General features: G+C 40.1%; 1 protein-coding gene across 1 annotated transcript in view; it reads right to left on the minus strand.

Moving 5' to 3' along the window:
- Nucleotides 1-427: 427 nt before the first annotated feature.
- The window catches only part of LOC122798247 (tissue alpha-L-fucosidase-like), a 348,960-nt gene continuing 329,207 nt past the window's right edge, over nt 428-20,180 (minus strand). The window contains exon 8 of the mRNA XM_044067037.1: nt 428-9,320. Within this exon, the coding sequence (XP_043922972.1) occupies nt 9,180-9,320 (141 nt within the window). The 3' untranslated portion in view covers nt 428-9,179. The remainder of the gene's footprint in view (nt 9,321-20,180) is intronic.

A 20,180-nucleotide genomic window follows, 5' to 3' on the forward strand; every position in this document is an offset into this window, starting at 1 on the left:
AGTGGTGTGACATACAAGGAGAAACAACTGTATGCAGCTAACATTATGCAAACTATGATGTAAACATTTACTGACAGATTAACAGTTAGTCTTGCTAAAAGACTGTATGAGTTTCATTAATGATTCTTGTACCCCATGTGTATCCGATCTTGATAGTGTAGTAAACATTTCTTCTCATTGCCACTCAACATAATAATCTGCATCATGTTGAAAGAATGACAACCAGTCTTAAGTTATGAAAAATGAAACTCATAAAACTTTTGAGCTGGCTATCTCTTCTCTCCCTCTCACCATACTACTGGAGATGGTCAGTTATGCAGGTTAGCATTTACCACTGATGAAATCTTGTCACATTAGCCATATTGATGATTTTTTAGAATGCCAATAACTTTCATTGGAAGGTCCATCATAAAATGTGCAATCAGTGTACTTATTATTACACAGAATATTTAATAATAATTAGCACTACACAATACTGAATCTGCAAATTAAACCAAAATACAAAGTGATTCTGCCACCAAGTTTGATCAAAGTACATCATTTTCATTCTTATACAAAAAATCTTTAAAAAAACATGGGCAAACATCTGAAGCAGTCCAACCAAAGATGGTATGCTATAATCAAAGTTGTATTAAATTAACATAGTCTTTTCGGATTAGACTGACAACAACCAACACTAAAAGAAAATGCAAACAGTACATCATAACAAGTCATTTTCTCCTTGCTCAACATATCGCTTTATTGAACTTTTAAGAAAATCCCCACCCAAAATTAAATAAAGCAACCTTCTCATATCTTGCTTCATTTCAAGAAATTCCTGCACAGACTATAACCTTTTATATTTCACATAGCTTGGTTCTGCTATTCTAAATGGAGACAGTGGTTTACATGACTTTCGTACAAGACAGATAAAGCATATTTTGCTTTACTGCTCCTACTCAGAGAATTTGCTGCAGAATCTTAGTAACAGCAGATAGCTTCAAATATAATACAACCACACCTGCTGCTGCAAAATCATTTAATTTTATGTAGTATTATCCATTCTGTTATTAAAATTTTTACTGATCCCCCCCCCCTACATGCCAACCATCAGCCAGCTCACATAGGTCTTGAGTTAATGCTATGGTAGGAAATCTTATTTAGACAGTAACAAAGGGAATCTGGTCTTTTCCCTTGCCACCTCACAACAGGAAAACCCTCATTTCAGAGGTCTGAGGGTCTGGTTTCACTCTTCCCAATCATGAGTTAAAGACAGACCCCAACTGTTATGAGGCCAGGGAAATAATTAGCTGCTGTGCTACATCATGACAATTTTTTTATTTTATTCAGCCATTCTAACATCTCCCCTTGCAGGTGTAGCATAAACAACACTGAAGTGGGAATGTGTAAACTGGACGTGTAATACGTTCAGTTTTGTACATGTTCCAACTTCCAGCTGCAGTGTTAACTGTTTGGTATAGAGCAAGGGCAAAACATGTCACCTCACACTGCTGCAGCAAGCCCCAGCCTCCACTGAAGGGTCAATACAGCAACATGACAATCTACTTCCATCCCCTAAAATGGGTGAGCTCACAGTGGCCACTCATTTCCAACTCCATTCAATGGCTCCTCCAAACCTGGGATGCCTAGGTCACAGTCATGGCTTTACTGCTCTTTGTTGTAAAGCTATCTGTTATCCACTGCCTGCTGCATGTCTCTTTACTCAAAACATTTCATAAGCTTGCAGTTTAACTTATTCTGTCTTATGCTATGGCGATAATACAGCTATGTGACCATCCCCATTCAAAACAGTAGATATTTAATTAAAGAGGCTATTGCTATGAGAATTACATAAATGTGTGGTATGTTAGCTAAAAGTAGACATCATTGCCCCAGTCAGATCTGCTCAGCAGTTAAAAATCCTTATGCGTATGCAGGAACACAGTTTGAGATACAATCATTAAAAGGCTGGCAATATATACAACTGCACAATGTGCCTTACTCTGCTCTTGTTTGACATCGCAGAGAGGGAGAGTAAGAGACCAGAGATATTACACAAATAAATGCTTTTGAGAAGGTTACTTAAGCCAAAATCAGGCCTAAATGCAAGAAAATTAATAATGGCAATACTGAACAATCCAATATTGTGAGTTAAACTTTCAGTATAACATCCAGTTGTTACTAGATAAAAAGATCATCTGAACTACAATTTACAGGTGCAGCAGGATGGCGGGAGACTGTCGCCCTGCAATGATATCAGTGTTCAAACTTCTGCTGTTACAATAATTACATTTACATAACTATACCATATTTATTACAAGGGTCAGTGTTAACGGACTCATACAAATACACGAGAGAGTGTCACACACTACACACTCAAGCTCTCACAAATGGGTGCATGGTCTATCACATACCCAGAAAGACAGCAGGACACCTGAAATAAGCACACCCCTACTTCTCGACCGGTATACAATTTGCAATACTCACGGAATGTATAAATGGATGTGGAAGTAGCTGTGTTCTTGAATTACACCCGTCAGATTTTAAAGAAGGCAACAGTGTTTTCTGCTGACCTTATGGAATAAATTATAACATCCTCAGTCACAAACTTTCTGTATTGGCCAAAAAATAAAACAGAACCAGCCCATCATTTTGAAATGACTTGTTTAGTGCCTGGACAATCTTGTTTTCCAGCCATAAAAGAACAGCGGTCAGACTACATAAGATGTTTACTGTTGTCAGTATTGCGTTTAAGCTGTCTTTTCACGCCCACTTTATGTGTGTTCTGTTTAGGAAACCAGGAGTGGTAGGAGAAGAGACTAGTTCTTAGAAACACTATGTCCTTCATTAAAAAAAAACAAAAAACATAAAACTGAGTAGGATTTTTTTTTAAATCATGGTTTGTATTTCAGAAAGGTTTACTCTATGAGCTGTTGATTCTATTTTTGACTTGCCGTTTACTGAAATTTTAATTCTGAAAATGGTGAGTTGAAAAACCTATAGAAGTAGACCATTTTTTTTTTGCAAGGGACAAGCCCCCCCCATACCCCCCCTGAAATTATAAATATCAACTCCACAATTACACCACAGTTAAGAAAAGGAGAAAACACAGTGAAAAGTGTTAATACCAGTTTGCACATTACAATCACTGCAATGAAGTTCATTGTGATGTAAAAATCTTTTTAATGAAAGTGCGCAGAGCCAACACATAGGTAGATATTAAAGAAATATTTCCACCTAAGGTAACTACTAACAGGAAATGTAATCCAACTGTAAGGATGGAAAGATAGTTTTGTACCACAAATTTCAAACTGGTGGCAGAAGAGAAAGGGTGTCTTGGAGGCCTTAAGAGGCCATACAGTATTAACAATGATGTAAGATACTACAAGATCTTAGGGAATGAACATGGTAGACTTGATCTGCATCTTGACTTTGATGCCTAATAGAAAATATGGTCCTTTTAAAAACATATGATTTTTACTGAAAAGTCTTTTGGAATCTTTCAGAAAAGATAACAGAAGAGAAGAGAAAAAAGATGGGTGTTATATTTTATCCTGACATCTTCCATGCACACAAGTTTAACAAATATGAAGTTCTGGTGCAGGACTCTGAGCTTTTGCCAGGTTGAAAGCTTGTGAAGAAGCAGGATTAATGGCTGAGCAACAGAATCTCAACTAGAAGAGTGAACCATAGCTGCCCTGACCAATAAGGAGCTTTAAGAGACTCCTCTTATCTTCAGCAACAATTTCACATTGAAATAAGCTGGATGGAAATCATACAACATGCTTCCTCTCCAACTGTTTAAAAGCTATTTGTCAGCCATGCTTTGCTGTGCCGGTGTCTGTCAGAACAGAGAATGACAGTTTTTCAGCAGAGGGGCTTTACTGGATGTTCTCACCTTTGTTTTACTACGAGAAATGTCCATCTCTGCAGTTTCAGCTAACAGAAGAATGACCTGTACCTGCTTAGAACAGCTGACAGAATGCTTAGCTAACTCTGGATGTCCATGGTGTGAAAAAAGTCAACCTGAATTGTCTGCCTACAGATTATCATTCCAATCCTCAAAAAGGACAAGTGCTGGTACCACTCTCCTTGCTGACAAACTACATAACTTTATTACCCACTGCTATCAGAAAGACCTCTGTTTTTAAGGCTGTCTTGAATGCTGTAAGAGCCAACTGAATAACCATCTCTTTATATCCAGCATGTTGTTCCTTCTCTAGTATAGGGACCACAGATCATTCCAGGCCTGAAAATACACTTCAGCTGCAACACCCAACTAAGTATCTAGTCAGTTTTGGGATTTCACTCAGAGGAAGAAAAAATAGCTGTCCTTTGTTTGGGGCAATCTCCTTGCACCACCACTAGAATTCACTTGTAAGTCTGTCTCTGGGGTAAGGAAGCATTCTAAAGACTATCTATCCTGACTTTACAGATGTCTGAGGAACCCATTAACCCTTTTCAAAAATAGTCTTGTATTTGGAACCATAACATTAGGAAAGGACAAGTAGCCCACAACTTCGAGTAATGAGCTTGAAATTAACATATTATGTGCCAACATGTAAAGAAAAAAACATCTTCAGCAGCAGCACCATGTTCTGAGTTCTTGTTAACCAGGGTTACACCCTTGTACATTTACATCTGGAATGGAACTAGACCTGATCTTCCTTTGATAAAGAAAACAGGTAATGACATTGAGGGCAATGACAGCTGTACTGAGGCCTGCATTGCAGGGGAACATTGAGAAGTCTAGTCCAAATTCCCAGAAGCCCACATGAACTGTTTGGTTAAATGACTTGCTCGCAAATAAAGGCTGAAGAAATCAAACCCTGTACTACAGGAACTACTGCTCACAGTTTTAATCCTCTGTGACAACTTGCTTTTATGGCCTTAACTCCACTGTGCATGCTCATTAACAATGACTAGGGTTTGGCATGCAACTGGCATTACTGAAGGCATGTCACTTGCACCTCAGGACAGCCGTGCTCTCCATCTTCATGCTAGCACTCCCATGGGGTCTCTATTGGGGATTCAATTACAGGAATGTGTATCCTGAGCATGTGCTCCTACACCCCCTCATCCAGAGGAAACAGGAGCTGGCAAAGATGCATCATTCCTCTCCTCACCCAAGCCAGCTTCAACAGGCACCTGAACCACTAAACTAATCTTGGATCACCAGGGTTGTAGTTGTAGTTTTATCTGGTGCAAAAGTGGAGACATTGATGAAGACTGCCTTGACTCATGCAGTCATTGAAATAATACAGATTTGAAGTCAAATTAGCCAGGGGTGTGCAGACAGTACAGTAAAGACATTTGGCAAACACCATGTGTGCAGTAGAATGTGAACTGGCAAAGGAAGTTACCTCACAAAAATGTCATTTTTCACTTTAAGCTTTGTGGATAAAGATATTAATACGAGCATTGTGAAAAGGCCATGGTTAAATCAAGCTATGTTGTATCAAAAGATAAAGTAGTCCTTGCAGTATCAACATTTTGCACTATTTAATGGGTCCTCTTAATCTATCCAAAGACTCCACCTTTCTGCATCCAAATGACCCATTCTTTCTCCCATCAGGCCAAGAGCCCTAAGACTCCTTTGTTTCCTGGTTGTGGTGGTGAGTTCGGTGCTGGGGGGTAAGTTAGTCTGTTGATCCTGTGGACTTGCTTTGTCTTCTCCACCCTTAGCTCCTGCCCAAGCAGCCCACTGCTATGCAGCACTGGAACACAGAGTTCCTTGCTACAGATAATGCAAATGCACTCACACAATTTTCTCAATGCAGTGAACTGATCTACCTCCCTCTCCCTATGATGGGCAAGCTGGCAATAGCTGCTCACGCTAATCCTCCCCCACTTTGTTTCCTAAGAGCCTGTGCTGTTAGTCAAATGTGGGTTATCTGTGTATTCTGGGGCTTTCCCCTCTTTATGCTGCATGCCCAGTGCATTTTGTTTTTGCAGAAATGGTTAAATTGTGGGTCTTCAATGGCCATTCTTTTTTGGTACAAGAAGAATCTTGAATAAAGACCCACACTTCTTCTCCCAAATGTGCTGGTTTTGTACTGAGCGACTCTCCAGTAGTTTTATCAAAGAGACAGTTAATTGAATCTGACCTCCTGGAGTACAGGTGGTGGTTCCTGGGTTCCTAGAGCAGCAGAAAATTCTGTGGCGTGTACTACACTAACTCAAACTACTTATGTGACCTGGGGTCTAAAACTGTGACTTGTAAAATTGTATCTCTTCCTCCTCCAAGGGGGTGGTGGGACTGGAAAACATGATGTGAAGGACTGCCAGTGGCTGCTTCCAAAACACCTGTCTCATTAGCTGGGCCCTTTTCTTGCTGCTGTGGTTTGGATTCAGGCTTCTTTTCTGGCATTCTCTTCGACTTGCATAGCTAAGCTCTGGTTTGTGCTTTTGGGAACACTTTCTGAACAGATTTGGGATGGGAGGCTGAAACATCTATTTCATATTCTACACAACATTAAGCCTTCTACTGTAACTTTTTTTCTTTTTCTTTCTTTGAGAAGATGCCCTAAACAACAGGCTATGGCCCTGTGATAAATTCAAAAGTTGGCCCTCACATCAACAGGGAAAAGTTGTGTTCTGAGTTAAGCAGATTGTCTTAAGACAATACCAAAAGTAGTAGGTCTAAAACTAATAAATGCAGTGTCAGACACACATTTTATAATGTATGTACCAAACCTATTATTTGTTTGCATCAATCTAAAAAGTTTCCCTGACACAAAGGCCATCAGTGCCTTTAGTCAGGTCACTAAAATGTTTCAGGATTTTTCCCTCATGTACTATCATAAGGTTGATTGTTTACAGTTGTAATGCCAAAGTAGATGTACAAACCCAGTCACCAAATCTATTAAGGACTCTACTTTTTCTATCACTTGCAGAGAACTGTGAGCAGTTGTATTTCTTCTGACCCATCAAGGACATGGAGGTCAATAAAAGCAGAGTCGGCCAAAGCATTTTCATTCAGATATTTGTAGTGCTCCTCAGCCTGAAAAAGCTATCTGGTTTCTTTAGCAAACATGACACAGAATCAGCATCTCAGAATGAAGAAACATACAGGAAGTAATGGAAGATATGCTACCCCAAGCTTCAGTAGAAAAGCACATTGCATTTCTGCACAAAGACAGAAAGGCTTTATTAAATTTAAAGTTCCTCTGAAGAAGACATCCTCCTGGGAAGGGTAGAATAAAGGGACTTCTCCTCCATAACAGTCAGCATCTAAGCTAATGGGAGATACCATTCTACAAGAATAAGATGGGGACTCTTCATCTTCCTCAGAACTGGATGAAGGGAACAAGTGGATGGAAATATTTTTTTTTCTCTTTTTAAAAGCAGAAGTCCTTGGTGCGGAAGGCTTTTAAGTGGTTGCTGAAATGTTAGCCACCATTTGCAAAATAGCAAAATACTCCTGGGCAAATCTTTGTTAAATTAGTTCCTGTAAAAGAAGCAGAAGGAGGTAACCAGATGACTAATCTCCAATTCTTGGACACAATAGGGTCAAGTATTCAGGTATCAAGCACCCATTTTATCTGCATCACAGATGTCTAGTCTCCAAAATGCCCAATAACACCACCAGAAAAAAATAAGGGAGTCTCCACAACAAAGCAAAGGAAGCTCAGTAACATCTTGTGACACAAACTTAGGAGCTTTTTTTGGGGGGGGGGGGGCTTTTTCCACTGTTGAAAAATCAACCATTAGGTGCCCTACTAACCATCATATTCAGTGTTGCAGAAGCCTATAACTTTATTTCAACCTATCCTAAAACCTTGTTAAGGTAGCGAGCCAAAAGGGAGAAATGAGGAATGAGAGTAGACATTAGCCTGTGGAGAGGAAGCACACATCCCAACACCAGCTGCTAGAGGAAGATGAATCTCTAAACACACCTGGGCTCTCAGTGCATGCTCTTACATGTGCTCCTAATGTTTGCTGTATTACTTTTCATTTCTTTGCATGATGACCAGAAGTCTCCAAATGTGTTGTTTTTATGTTGTTACCCTCCAAAGGTTTTGTTTCTCAACTAAATGACTTCAGATGGTGTGGGGCTCATGCCCACTATATGGGAAGTGCAGTGAGGCTTGCTCCACTGCAAAAAACACTTACAGTTGGAGATTTAATTCTTTTGATATTTTGGGTAAGTGTGTTTGCCCTTTTAGTTTCTTAGCATCTTTTAACTGAAGGTTTCATACTGGAACCACCCACAATGGCAATTAGTGATTTTCTCTTGGGACATCATTAGTAAAAGCACCACACCTATAAAACATTAATCTCTAATAAAATAAGGACATAATGGAAGGTTTGCACTTAACACCATCAAGAGTGAGCCCTAGCAGATAAGCCGCATACTCCTGGCACAAATTAAAAGAGCCGAGCAGGTTCATACCCAAGCCCTTATTAACAGTCCTTATTCAGGATGTATTTCTGCTTTCCCAGGCATCCATAAGGAAGTCTGATTCCTTTAAAGATCAGGCTGGGGAACAGATATCCACCTTTAGCCTATACATTTTTCATATGTGTAATTCTTGTAGCAAATATACTTAATGATCATTTGTTATTTTGGCAACTTCTGAGTAAACTTTAAGATACTATGCAGAACTACCAACTTTGAATGCAATCATATGTCATCCTTTATAAAAGTGTTTTCACTTGCTCATCAGTACAATCCAACTAACTTTAAATATTTAATATTTACAAGTCAGCAATAATGAAGGCACTTACTGGAAAAATCATATGCTACAAACGTAGCTACTAAATTACAGAATTAGTATGGATAGATACAGCATAGCACTTACATTAAACAGATTAAACAGTTAAGAGAAACACAACAATTACATGGATTTAACTTCCACCCCTGTGAAAACTTTGACTGATTTTACTTACGGGAATAAATTAAGACTCAAAGGACAAATTCAAATGAAACTGGTGTGGAAGTAAACATGCTAGAAGCAGCATGCCAGAAGTAAAACTGGATTAAAATAAACAGAATTTTCTTACCATTCCATATGAATTTAAAAATCAACCTTTCCCCATTTAAACTTTTTAGTTAATAAACAAGAGATAGCACACATTAGAAAGTAATTATTGTAGGCTACTGGTGTCCAAATAAAAATGCAATTGAGCTTTAGGATTTTCTAGGATACAATCACATGAATGTAAAATAATCATTCTTAAACAACAGCATGATATATTTATTGCACTCCAGTGAATTTTAGGACCCAGGCTTCAGTGGACGGCAGGAGGTTCACTGTCAGCAATGGAAGACTGATTATTAGTCCTTGAGGGTCAACAGGTTTCCAGGTGATGCTTCCTTCAAAGCCTAACAAGGACATCTACAAAGGAAGCAAAGTCATAAAAACACAATATGATCACACAGGTCATAAATAAGGATACAGCAACTACAGAATTCAACCTGTGCAAAAATCTGAAAGTTTCTCCAACAAAACATGGTAGCAGTACTTTAGAGAGAGAGAGAGACTATCCTGTATAACTTAATTAATGTGATATAAAGATAACTACTTACCTAGGGCGGCCACGGTGGTGCAGTGGTTAGCATTGCCACCTCACAGCAAGAGGTTCTCTGGTTCGATTCTTGGCTGGGGTGCCTTCTGTGCGGAGTCTGCATGTCCTCCCTGTTGTCGCGTGGGTTTCCTCCGGGTGCTCCGGTTTCCTCCCACATCCCAAAGACATGCAGTAGGTGACCTGGACACTCTAAATTGGCCCTAGGTGTGAGTGTGTGCATGTGTGTGCCTTCTGTGAAAGGTTGGGCGCAGGGCTGGCAACTCGAAACCGTAAAAATCCACTGCCAATCATGAGCGGACAGATGATTCGCTGTGGTGACCCCTAACCAGGAAAAGTCAAAAGAAGAAGAAGAAAGATAACTACTTACCTATAACAACTGTAGATATTCAAGATGAAGTTTATCTGAAATTTGGTACGGCTACTCCCTGCATTAAGTTACAGTGATAAGAAAATGGTGCAGCAGTGGGACCCAAAGAGGTGAAGTAGATGGAACCTGTCAAACTAGAAGCCAGCTATACTTTTTTTGTACTGCACATCACTAAGATATCTAAAGAATAAGGCAATACTGACTTGAAGTAGGTGGCCGTAACTTGTGTACAAACAATTCATTTCAGAATAACTTCATGAGTCAAACCTGTCAACTGTCCCTGATTTTGACTCAAATTTTAGCTCTGTCCCTCTTAATCCCTCCTAAAACTGGTGAATTATGGAGAAATGTTGGTGAAATATACTTACTAAATAATGACAATTAGAGTTACTGACTTATTTTTAGTCAGAAAATATATATTAATTCGCATTCTCTTATTCTGTCAATATCTCAAGTTAATAGTACTAATATTTTAAACGTGTACCTGATTATATCTGGATTTCTCTCTGATTCTACTGATATTTGTCCCAGAATGGTTAAGAGCTATGTCATGAGTTACATCTGCCACATATGTATGGAAGCAAATGGAATAATGCAGGAATGATTTTCTTTCTCATATTTTTTTACCCTAATATTAACAACAGAACATACATGCTTAAACACCAGTGTTGAACTGGTGACATGGAAAATAGACATTTTCAACATCTAAATTATTCTGTATTTCATGGAATAAAAAGTACAACAAATTTAAAACATGAAGTCACTGTTATGTTCTGTTAAAGACCTGTTTCCTGAAGGAAATGGGTGTAACCAATACAGTGACATGCACCAAGAGGAAAATCATAGTTTTGCTCCAACACTGAGGGTTTCTGCTGCTTTTAGGCCAGGCAGAAGTGAACTGAAGAAGAGTGGAGCAGCTTGGAATATACTGCTCCTCAAATGTAGTGGTGGAGGAGATAGGCTGGTGCTAGTGATTGTTCAGTAGTCAAAGGAGGTTAAGTCAAATGTTGTGTGAAAACTCTTCATTAATGTTAATAAATGCAAACTCAGAGCACATGAAGGATACACAAAGCAATAGAGAGCTGCTGGTTTGCTTTATCACCATCAGTCTATTAGTAAGGAGGGCTGGTACCCACCCTCAATCACCCTTCCATCTTTAAAACTAAACAGGGGTGAAATTTAAAGGGAGGGGGTGCCAGCCTCCCATACTAATGAAAATGATAAAGCAGGTCTTGAATGTTTTAGGTAACCAGGCATGTGGTTCAGTACTTTGCTTAACATGCAGTTGTGCAAATCCCTTAAAGCAACCAATGCCCATTAAGTATCACCCACAACAGCTAACACATGGGTGCAAAAGTGAAACCAAAACATCAAGACTTTATGGAAAATGATGCCTACTCTAAGTAAACTTATCTTCTATGTGGACCCATAACACTATGTCCACTGATACCATTCCAAGCATTTGTGGAAGCAGATGCGCCTCCCGGAGAGTCATCAAATGAAATCTGACATACCAGATGTGCTTGATGATGTTGCTAAGGAATAGGACGGAACCAAAACCTTTGGAACCATTTGCCTTTCTGCAGAGCAGTAAAAGGCTCTCTAGGCTCTCTGCAGAGCTTTGTGGAGACTGTGTGGTCCCTGACTACAGTTTATTATAGGGGAACAAAATAGGACTTTCATGACTGCATCTATATCTATAACTCACAGATATATGGTAATGACTCCCCAAGCTGCGGCAAACTTAGAGAGCCTCTCACATACTATCCCAGGACACAGTCACAGTCCTAATAGGCTGAATTGGCACAGTCTTGGGAGACGGAACAAACCCCCTCAATATAATGGTAGTTTTTACTTAGAAAACTGGGTTGGCCAAGAAGTGGGGATTGGCTCAATGGCTAAGGTGCTTACCTCATAGACATAAGGCACAGGGTTTTATCCTCACCTTTGGCTGTTGTCTGGTTATTGGTTAGGCATATAATAGTCTGCAGAGCGATGGCCTAGTACTTGGCTATAAACCTATGAAGAGTATCCATGACAGCCAATGTCTGCTTTGTCCTACAGAGATACTAATTAAGTCTTGGGAGACCTGATCAAAAAGAGACATTATCTTAAAAGGGGTATTAAAAATAGCCTGCTTAAGGTCATGTTCAAGGGAAATCATGGGATCCACCACAGCCACATTCCTTAAACTGCTGCCTCAGCTGTACCCTCAGTACAGCCAAGCTTATAGCAAATTGAAAACTGATTGTATGAACTAAGGTAAGGATCTTTTCAAAAGCCTCTCTGATCCTGGATTCAGGGAGTTCTACTAGCTTTTATTTTATTTACTGGTGTTTGTTTAGTGGGAAAATCCAGCTGAGCACTGTCCTTTTTCAATGGGGACTCTGGTACAAAAGCTTCATTATATAAACATCACGTACATCATTTGCATTGTTTCATTTACAGTCACAGTTTCATTTATGAGAAAGAGTTCCACTATTCAGACATCCTTCACATCAGTTACATATTTATAAACAGTTTGGTTAAAAATAACAGTTACTTGGGTTGTATATGAGGATCTACTTTGAAAGGTCGAACCTCATATAATGGAAATCAATTTTTGCAAAATGAAAATCATAAAAGCTGAAAACCCGAATGGGTATCTTAGGGATACCCTGAATCAACTTACCCCTTTCATCTCATTTTTTGATCCCCAATCTTTATCCAAAGGAGAATTTAAAATCTCATTTTTACATCATCTGGAAGGATTTTAAGAATGCAGCCAGGCAATCCTCCTCAAAATAGTACCAGTGTGTAGTAATTTGTACAACTGAAGGCACTAAATTACTAAAAGCAGATTTTTTCTCACAAGAAGAAACTGCAGGCAAAACATTTCTCATGCTTTCACAAATAGTCTGAATAAACTTTAACATATTAGCCTGAAAATTTAAAATTCTGAAAATTAAAGCTGCAGAAGCATACCTCAATAATCTTCCCATCCTTATCAGAAAGAGTAGGATTGGAATTAACTAAATGTTTAGCAGCAGTAGGATTAACTAACTATAGCTGCTGGGTCAGGTTTGGGAAGACTGCATAAAAACTTAAAAGAGTGATGAACTTTATACATTATATGTGCCTTTTTAAGGGCAGCTGGCTGGCTATCAGGAAAACTGTAGGCAGTGACACACACATCCTCCAAAGCTGACAGAAGAGGAGGAATGGATGAAGGCTCTGGAAATTCCTTCTGTAACAGTATTTTCTGAGAAACTAAGAAACCTCAGTGTTCTCCAAATAAAAATACTAGGGCATCCTGGAAACAGTCTCAGAGAAAGAGAAACCCCACAAGGAGAATAAGAAGCCGTGCTCTTCTCTGGGTCTGAAGTAAAAATCCGAAGAGAAAATTCTGTATCTGTACCTTCGTCTTCCTGTCCAGATTCAGAAACTTGAATCTCTTCAGGAAAAGAGGCATCTCTTTTACCGGAAACCTCCTTATAAGAAGAATCAATAGTCTGAATTAAAGCCTGAGCCAGACTGAGTAAACCACTCCTGTACAAGAGCATTTGAGGAGTAGAAGATACATGTTTAGTATTCTGTTTCTTTTTGAAAGGAAAATGGGACTGACAGTGCTATAAATTGTAGCAGCAACTTTCCCAGGGATGGGTACAACATTCTGACAAAGCTGGACAGTTTTCCCTCTTCCCTCTTCCAGAACTGACAACAGCGGTTGTTCCTTGTCCACTGAGAGGACGCAAAGACATGGCTAATCCCCAGTCCATAGTGGCTGCAGGTGCTACACTCGTGGGATCTGGGGTAAGAGATGAGTGGTCTGAGGAACAAACAATGACCACAGCAGAGTCACCTCCCTGTTGCTGAGGAAAATTGCTAGCCTGTTGTGGTGGCTTTTGGAGCTGAAAGTCCGACTGTGGGATCAGCAATTTGTTCCATTGTCAAGCTGAAAATGGTGCCTCTTTCCAGGGGAAAACAAGCAACAAAAGCTGGTAAAAAGTAAGTTTTTAAATGTCACTTTTTTCACAAAAAACATAGTAAAAAAAGCTCTTCAAAACACTTTGCCAGCCCCTAAAAGTAAAATCAACACAATTTCTCCACAGAAAAATCTATTTCAATTACTTTAAACACTTTTAAACTGACAGAAAAAAGTACGCTCTCATGTAAAAGTACAACACGGTTGCATGACAGTCTGTTAAAACACAAACTCCTGGCTTAAAAATAATATTCCTGAACAGGAAAGGATTAATAAACATTTTTTTTTTCAAATGGGAGGTTTTTCTCCAAAAGAAACTTATCTGCCCAACAAAGAAACAGTACAAGTTGACTATCGATCTTTGAAAGCCTCAGAGAAGCATACTCTTTGGCGTCAAGAAAGCTCTGGAGGGCTGGGAGCTCAAACCTTTACTCAGTTCAGTTCAAGCTGCCTGACAGTTTGCTCGCACTGAAGGTGCCCTGAAGCATTGGAAAATAGCTGGCTGTTATAGTCTACTCAAGATATAACCCATATAACTAAGGCTACTGCAACAGTGATCAATATGATGAACATCATTTGTTACTATAAAGACTTATTCAAAATCTATGACACAGGAAGATAAGATAAAGAGTTACAGCACCCCAAAGAAAGGAAGTTGTGGAGAAGATGCAAGAAAGATAAAGCAGATGAAATGATAGAGGACGGTGCAGTTATGATAATAGTACATTAAGTCTCGTGCAGCAGAGTGTTATAGATAAAATTCATCTAGCTATATTAGTAGCAGTTTAACCAGGTGTGGTCCAGGTACAGAGCCATTTACCTATCACGTGCTGCTTCAGTTGGCAATTAAAGTCTTTTAGGTTGCAGACTGTTAAGTGGAGTGGAAATTAATTTGTGCTATTAGCAATGCAGTGTGAATACAGGAAGTATCCTGCATTGTTGTTAGGTTTTGTTACGAAGAGTAATGACTTGTCAGTGGCTCGTGGTCTCTTAGTTATGTAAGGTTGAAGGTTGGCTTGGGATCTATAGTCTCCTACTCAGAAGAAGGGCAAACTAGAAATGGTGTGGGAATTTTGCTGAGGGAGAGACTTCATAAGACTTAGGTATGTCATCAATTAGCAACAGACTCATGGTAATTAGATTCCAGTGGAAGGATAGGTCACTATTCATAATTCCCACCTATGCCCCAAAGCAGGGTTGCGACACTGACAAAAAGAGTGCATTCAGATATCAGTTGCAGGACCTACTAGATAAAGCAGGACAAAAGGAACTGGCATTGATAATGGACGACCCAAATGAATACATCAGAACAGACAGAAGAGAATATGAGGGCGGGTGCACATGTGGAGAAACAGGAGTAAAAAAGGACAGGCCACTCTAGACTTCTGTTTGGCAAATGGCTTGATGGTGGTTAACATATGGTACAGCAAGACGCACAGTCACAAGATCATATACAAAAGTGCTCAAAATGCAACTCTGGTAGACTTTCTCCTAGTAAAGAAGGAGCACTGGAGTAGAAAGAGCAACTGCAAAATCATCCCCCAGTGAAACAGTTGGCTCACAGTATAAACTACTGGTTGCCACAATCAGTTACAAGCAGTGGCCAGAGAAGATTCTAAATTCAACAGAAACTAGGTTGAAGATATGGAAGCTGACTGGAGAGAAAGCACAGGAATTCAAGGAATTACTCAAGGCTCTAGCACATCAGGAAAAAGAGGAAATATGTGGAAGTGAAGAAGAACAGCAGCACCTCAAAACAGCAAGCATGAGGACTACAGGAGAGATATGTGACCGAGTCAGGTATGGAAATAAGGTATAAGGAAAGCTGCTGGTGAGATGCAGGAGACCAGGGGATCAAGGAGTGCAGGAAGAAGTGGAAGCGATAAAAGATGGACCGGGCTAAGAAAGAATACTAATTGGCTATCAAAGTGGCTATGAGAGCAGTTGCAATAGCACAGAAAAAGTTATCAGAGCACTCTACCAGCTTTTGGGAAGTGACTCAGTAGATGCCACAGAGAAACTCTATTAGGCTGCAAGGCAAAGACAGAAAGAAAAAGAAGATAGTCACATACCCTTCATAAGGGATGCCTGCAGCAACCTGCTCACCAATCCACAGGAAATAATGTTTCCAGCAGCTTCTGAATGAAGAAAACCCCACAGTACTGCCCGAGACGCAGTCTACAATAAAAGAGGAGGAGGAACCAGCATTAGAAGATGTAACAATAGCACTAAGAAAAATTAAATCAGGGAAAGCAGCAGGCTCAGATGACGTCACAGCAGATATGATCAATGATTTATGGCTCCTGAGGGTATACACAGCAGTACTGAAGAGAAAGGTGTATTTAAGATGACTGGAGAACAGGCATGCTAGTGCCAGTGTACAGGAGGAAAGGGGACATTCACAACTTTGGGCAGTACAGTAGTATCAAACCTCTGATACACTGCATGAAAGTTCTAGAAAGGGTGACTGATAAATAAATACACAGAGTAGCAGAAATTAAGATGGGAGATGATCAGTTTAGATTCAGATCAGGATGCAGCAGAACTGACCCGATGCTGGCAGTGAGACAGACAGCTGAAAAGAAGCTAGAAATGAGGAAAGAGTCCAACTGGGCATTCCTAGAGTTGCAGAAAGCATATGACAAGGGTCTATATTAAATCACTGAATGCTTAAAAAAAGCGAACAGTGATTGATCGACCCTATGTAAGTGAAAGCTTACAATGTCAAAGTGTCAGAACAGCGATTTTTTCCAAGGGAAAAAAAAATCTGTTCCAAAAAAAAAAAAAAAAAAAACTCAATTTCAAACAGTACATTAAGTGAGGAGCTTCACCCCCTCCAAACCCCTACTTAAATATACAAACTCTGAGACCGCACTACAGTGCCGAAAACTGCAAAGTACCGAAGTGACCAAGCAAATTCTTTCCCAGGAAAGAATTTGCTTAACAGCCGCTTCGATGTTTTTCGTTTTCAGCCTTTTCAGTTCGACCAAGACGCGTCTTCGGTCTTCTAATATAGACCCTATGACAACATCTCAAAAGTGCTGACTTGAGCAGTCCAACAGTGGTTTGAAGATTCAGACAACTTGCTGGAATTAGTGCAGGCTACGTACAAAGACTCATGTACGAACAGTGTTCGGTGTCTCTCAGAAATTCCCAGCGGGAGTGGGTGTGCATCACGATTTAGCTCTGAGCCTACTGCTGTTCATACTGATGACAGACTTCATTAGCAAACAGGTTGGAGGGAACAGATCAACAAAGTTGCTGTATGCAGACGATGTAGCATTACAGGCAGACTCTAAGCAAGACCTTCAGCAAAGGATAGAGGAATGGAATGCAAAACTGAAGGCACATGGGCTAAAACTGAGTACAGATTAGACAGCAAATTGGGAAATCAGAAGCTGAGAACTGAGACAGAAGGGAAGACAGTGTAACACATTAACAACATCAAGTCTCTGGGAGGGGGTTTTGAGGAGAATGGAAGTCTGAATGAGGAGGTCAAAACTAGAATCAAAGGGGTTGCAGCCAACTGGTACAGAGTGTCGGGTACTGTATGACAAAAGAATACCAAAGAAGCTGAAAAGTAAGGTGTATAACACAGTGGTTTGTCTAGTACTACTGTCTGGTACAGAAACCTGGGCAGTAAAGGCAGAACACTTGAGGAACCTAGAGGTGATGGAGAAGAAGAGTGTTAAGATGCACCATTGTAGGACAAAGAAAAGAAGACATCAGAGCAGAAGCCAAAAGTAGCTCCAATTGCAGAGAAGTTCAAACAGACCAGATTACAGTGGTTCTGGCACTTCTGCAGAAAAGCAGAATAGAATCTGGTGAAGATGATTTGGGACAGACAGGGATTAGGCAAGAAGAAACAAGGGCAGCTAGCAAAGAAATGGATGGACTATGTATGACAGAAGACCTACAACAATCACTCATGACTGCTGAAGAATGTAGGAGAGTGGCACTGAATTGAGACGTGTGGCAACAACTGACACAACACGCGACCCCATGTAGAAAAGGGAAAGGGGTTGATAATGAAGTTGATGAAAAATGGAATGAAGAGATGATAATTTTTCAGGGGTGTACAATAACTTGAAGGTTGTAATTAACTCTGAGTACAGTACAGAATTATTTAGTTTGATCTAGTTTAGTTGTTTTTGAGAGTTGGAGTCATGATCTATATTGTTTGGCTGTGAATATGGCTACTTTACTGTAGCATTGTTCTAATTTGGCTGATAGACAGGAACTGAGAAAGGTTAGGATATACAATTTTTGCCAGCCCAATCTACTACGAAGGATTACAACCTGAAAAAGTGATGAAAATAATTACAGGACGTGAAACCTATGGTGCCAGATTAAAAAAAATGTTTTTGTCCAGCCTATCCAAAGTCTTACAATCAGCTGGTTGGTTGTGGGGCTGCTGTGGTTTCTGGGATCCATGCTTGATGACAGACATCATGAAAGATCCTACCATGTGATGCTTAATGAGAACGTCATTCCACTTTTATGAGGCTTATGGCAAGAATACATCTTTGTTGGAGCAGAGTGCAATGAATACAAATGTTCCAGCTTGCAAAATCATCAGCCTGCAGGAGAGGCTCCACTGGAGAGCAGGGTGACCCAAGATTCAGCCACTGTTCTTGCCCAAATACTGGTTGAGGTATTTCTGGGGAGAAGCAGAGGAACTATATAACGGACCATAGGGATTCCATAATCTAGATCATCCTTCCAAAAAATTGGTTATCCACAGAGGAGCTAAATAGAAAAGTGTCATTAGCTTGTCAATCACAGAGTCAAGAACCTCTGCATTCTCAGATTCCCCTTCCCAAGAAAATGAGGGGGAGATGTGCCCTCCCCTGCTATCTCTAACTTCAGCAAGGTGTAGTCTGGGCTCACCCAGCATGGAAGACAGTGTGAGACAGGTGAGCATAGCACTTCCTCTGTATTTAGTTGAATCTAAAATCTCTGTAGTCTCAGCTGGAAGAAACAAACTAGATGATGCTTCAAGGTTGAGGAAACCTAAAAAAAAAAATAATAAAAAAAAGCATTTTTTGCAGTGGGTATGCTCCCCTGCACCCATATATACCCCTTATTTTATACATGAATTTCTGCTACAGTTTCTTCACCTCTGCCCTGTTTGATTTGAATAGTCTGGAGAAGAAATGTGGAGTAGAAACTTTGATCCCAAGTGCTACCACCAAGCCTTTGCTGGAGAAGTTGAGGGGTACTTTCACATAAGAAGTTCAAACACAGTCGGGCCCTCATAATCTGAAGATGTGTGAGGCTGTCTGGACACACTGGGATGTATTGCCAAGGCAACTGCTGGTGCACCACTCATGGCCTACTAATCACAAGAATGCAAGGCTGCCTCAAAGGTGGATAGCACACAGTTTTGACTAAAATCTGGTCTCCGATTCTCCTACCTTCTCCTATTGGTCAGGCACCCACCCAGTAGTCTGTGAAGGTCCCTTCTGCTAGTTCCTGCACTGGTTACTCACCAAAACCATGACCTTCAAGGTGATGATATCAGGCAGGGTTGAAGCACTGGAGCCTGTGTCAATGCTCCACACCATGCTCTCTTTCCTAGTGAATAACAGCCATGCTAGTGTCAGTTCTGGCTTGAGATTTGATTACAAGAAGGTTTGGGCATTGTGGGCACTTAACACATAAACATAGTTATGACAGTAGTTAGGACACAGACATGACTTGCAAACCGACAGAAAAGAACTGAGAAGCTCAGTGGCTGGGCAAGCGTATTTCAGCACATAGCATCATGAAATGTCCCACTTGGGTTGGTACTCTCCCAATTACAGGAACAAAAGAAATTTCAAAACTGTGCACAATCTTTCAAAATATCACCTCACATCATCAATGACATAGGTCAAATGTCTAGTGGGAGTAACCAGGTCAACAACACAATAACTGATAAGATGATCTGACAAGGCAGAACAATTTACTTTAATGGAAGAGTAAGACAGGGCTACATTAAATAAGAAACATGATCCTCCATAGTGTGAGCATCCACACACCAAAATGAAAATCTCTTCAACACAGTTATAAACTAAGCCATACTAAGGCTGGAACTTTTATCCTTCTGAAGCACTCTGACTACATCCAATCAGACATTGGGCCTACCCAGAACTTTAACTTCAGATTCCAAGTGTATGGCATGATGAGAGGGGTGAAACAACAGAACTCCGTGACAAGATGATGATCCATCCCGCAAGACAACCAAATAGACTGGTTTACATTCTCTAAAAGAAGAAAATCATGGTTGGCATAGCCATAAAAAGGTCTGAGATGAGAGACACTCATTTTCTTTTCTTGTCTTTCTCACACTTCTTG

The sequence above is a fragment of the Protopterus annectens genome, chromosome 3.part1 (genome assembly GCF_019279795.1).
Source record: "Protopterus annectens isolate FY-2018-M chromosome 3.part1, PAN1.0, whole genome shotgun sequence".
NCBI lineage: Eukaryota > Metazoa > Chordata > Ceratodontiformes > Protopteridae > Protopterus > Protopterus annectens.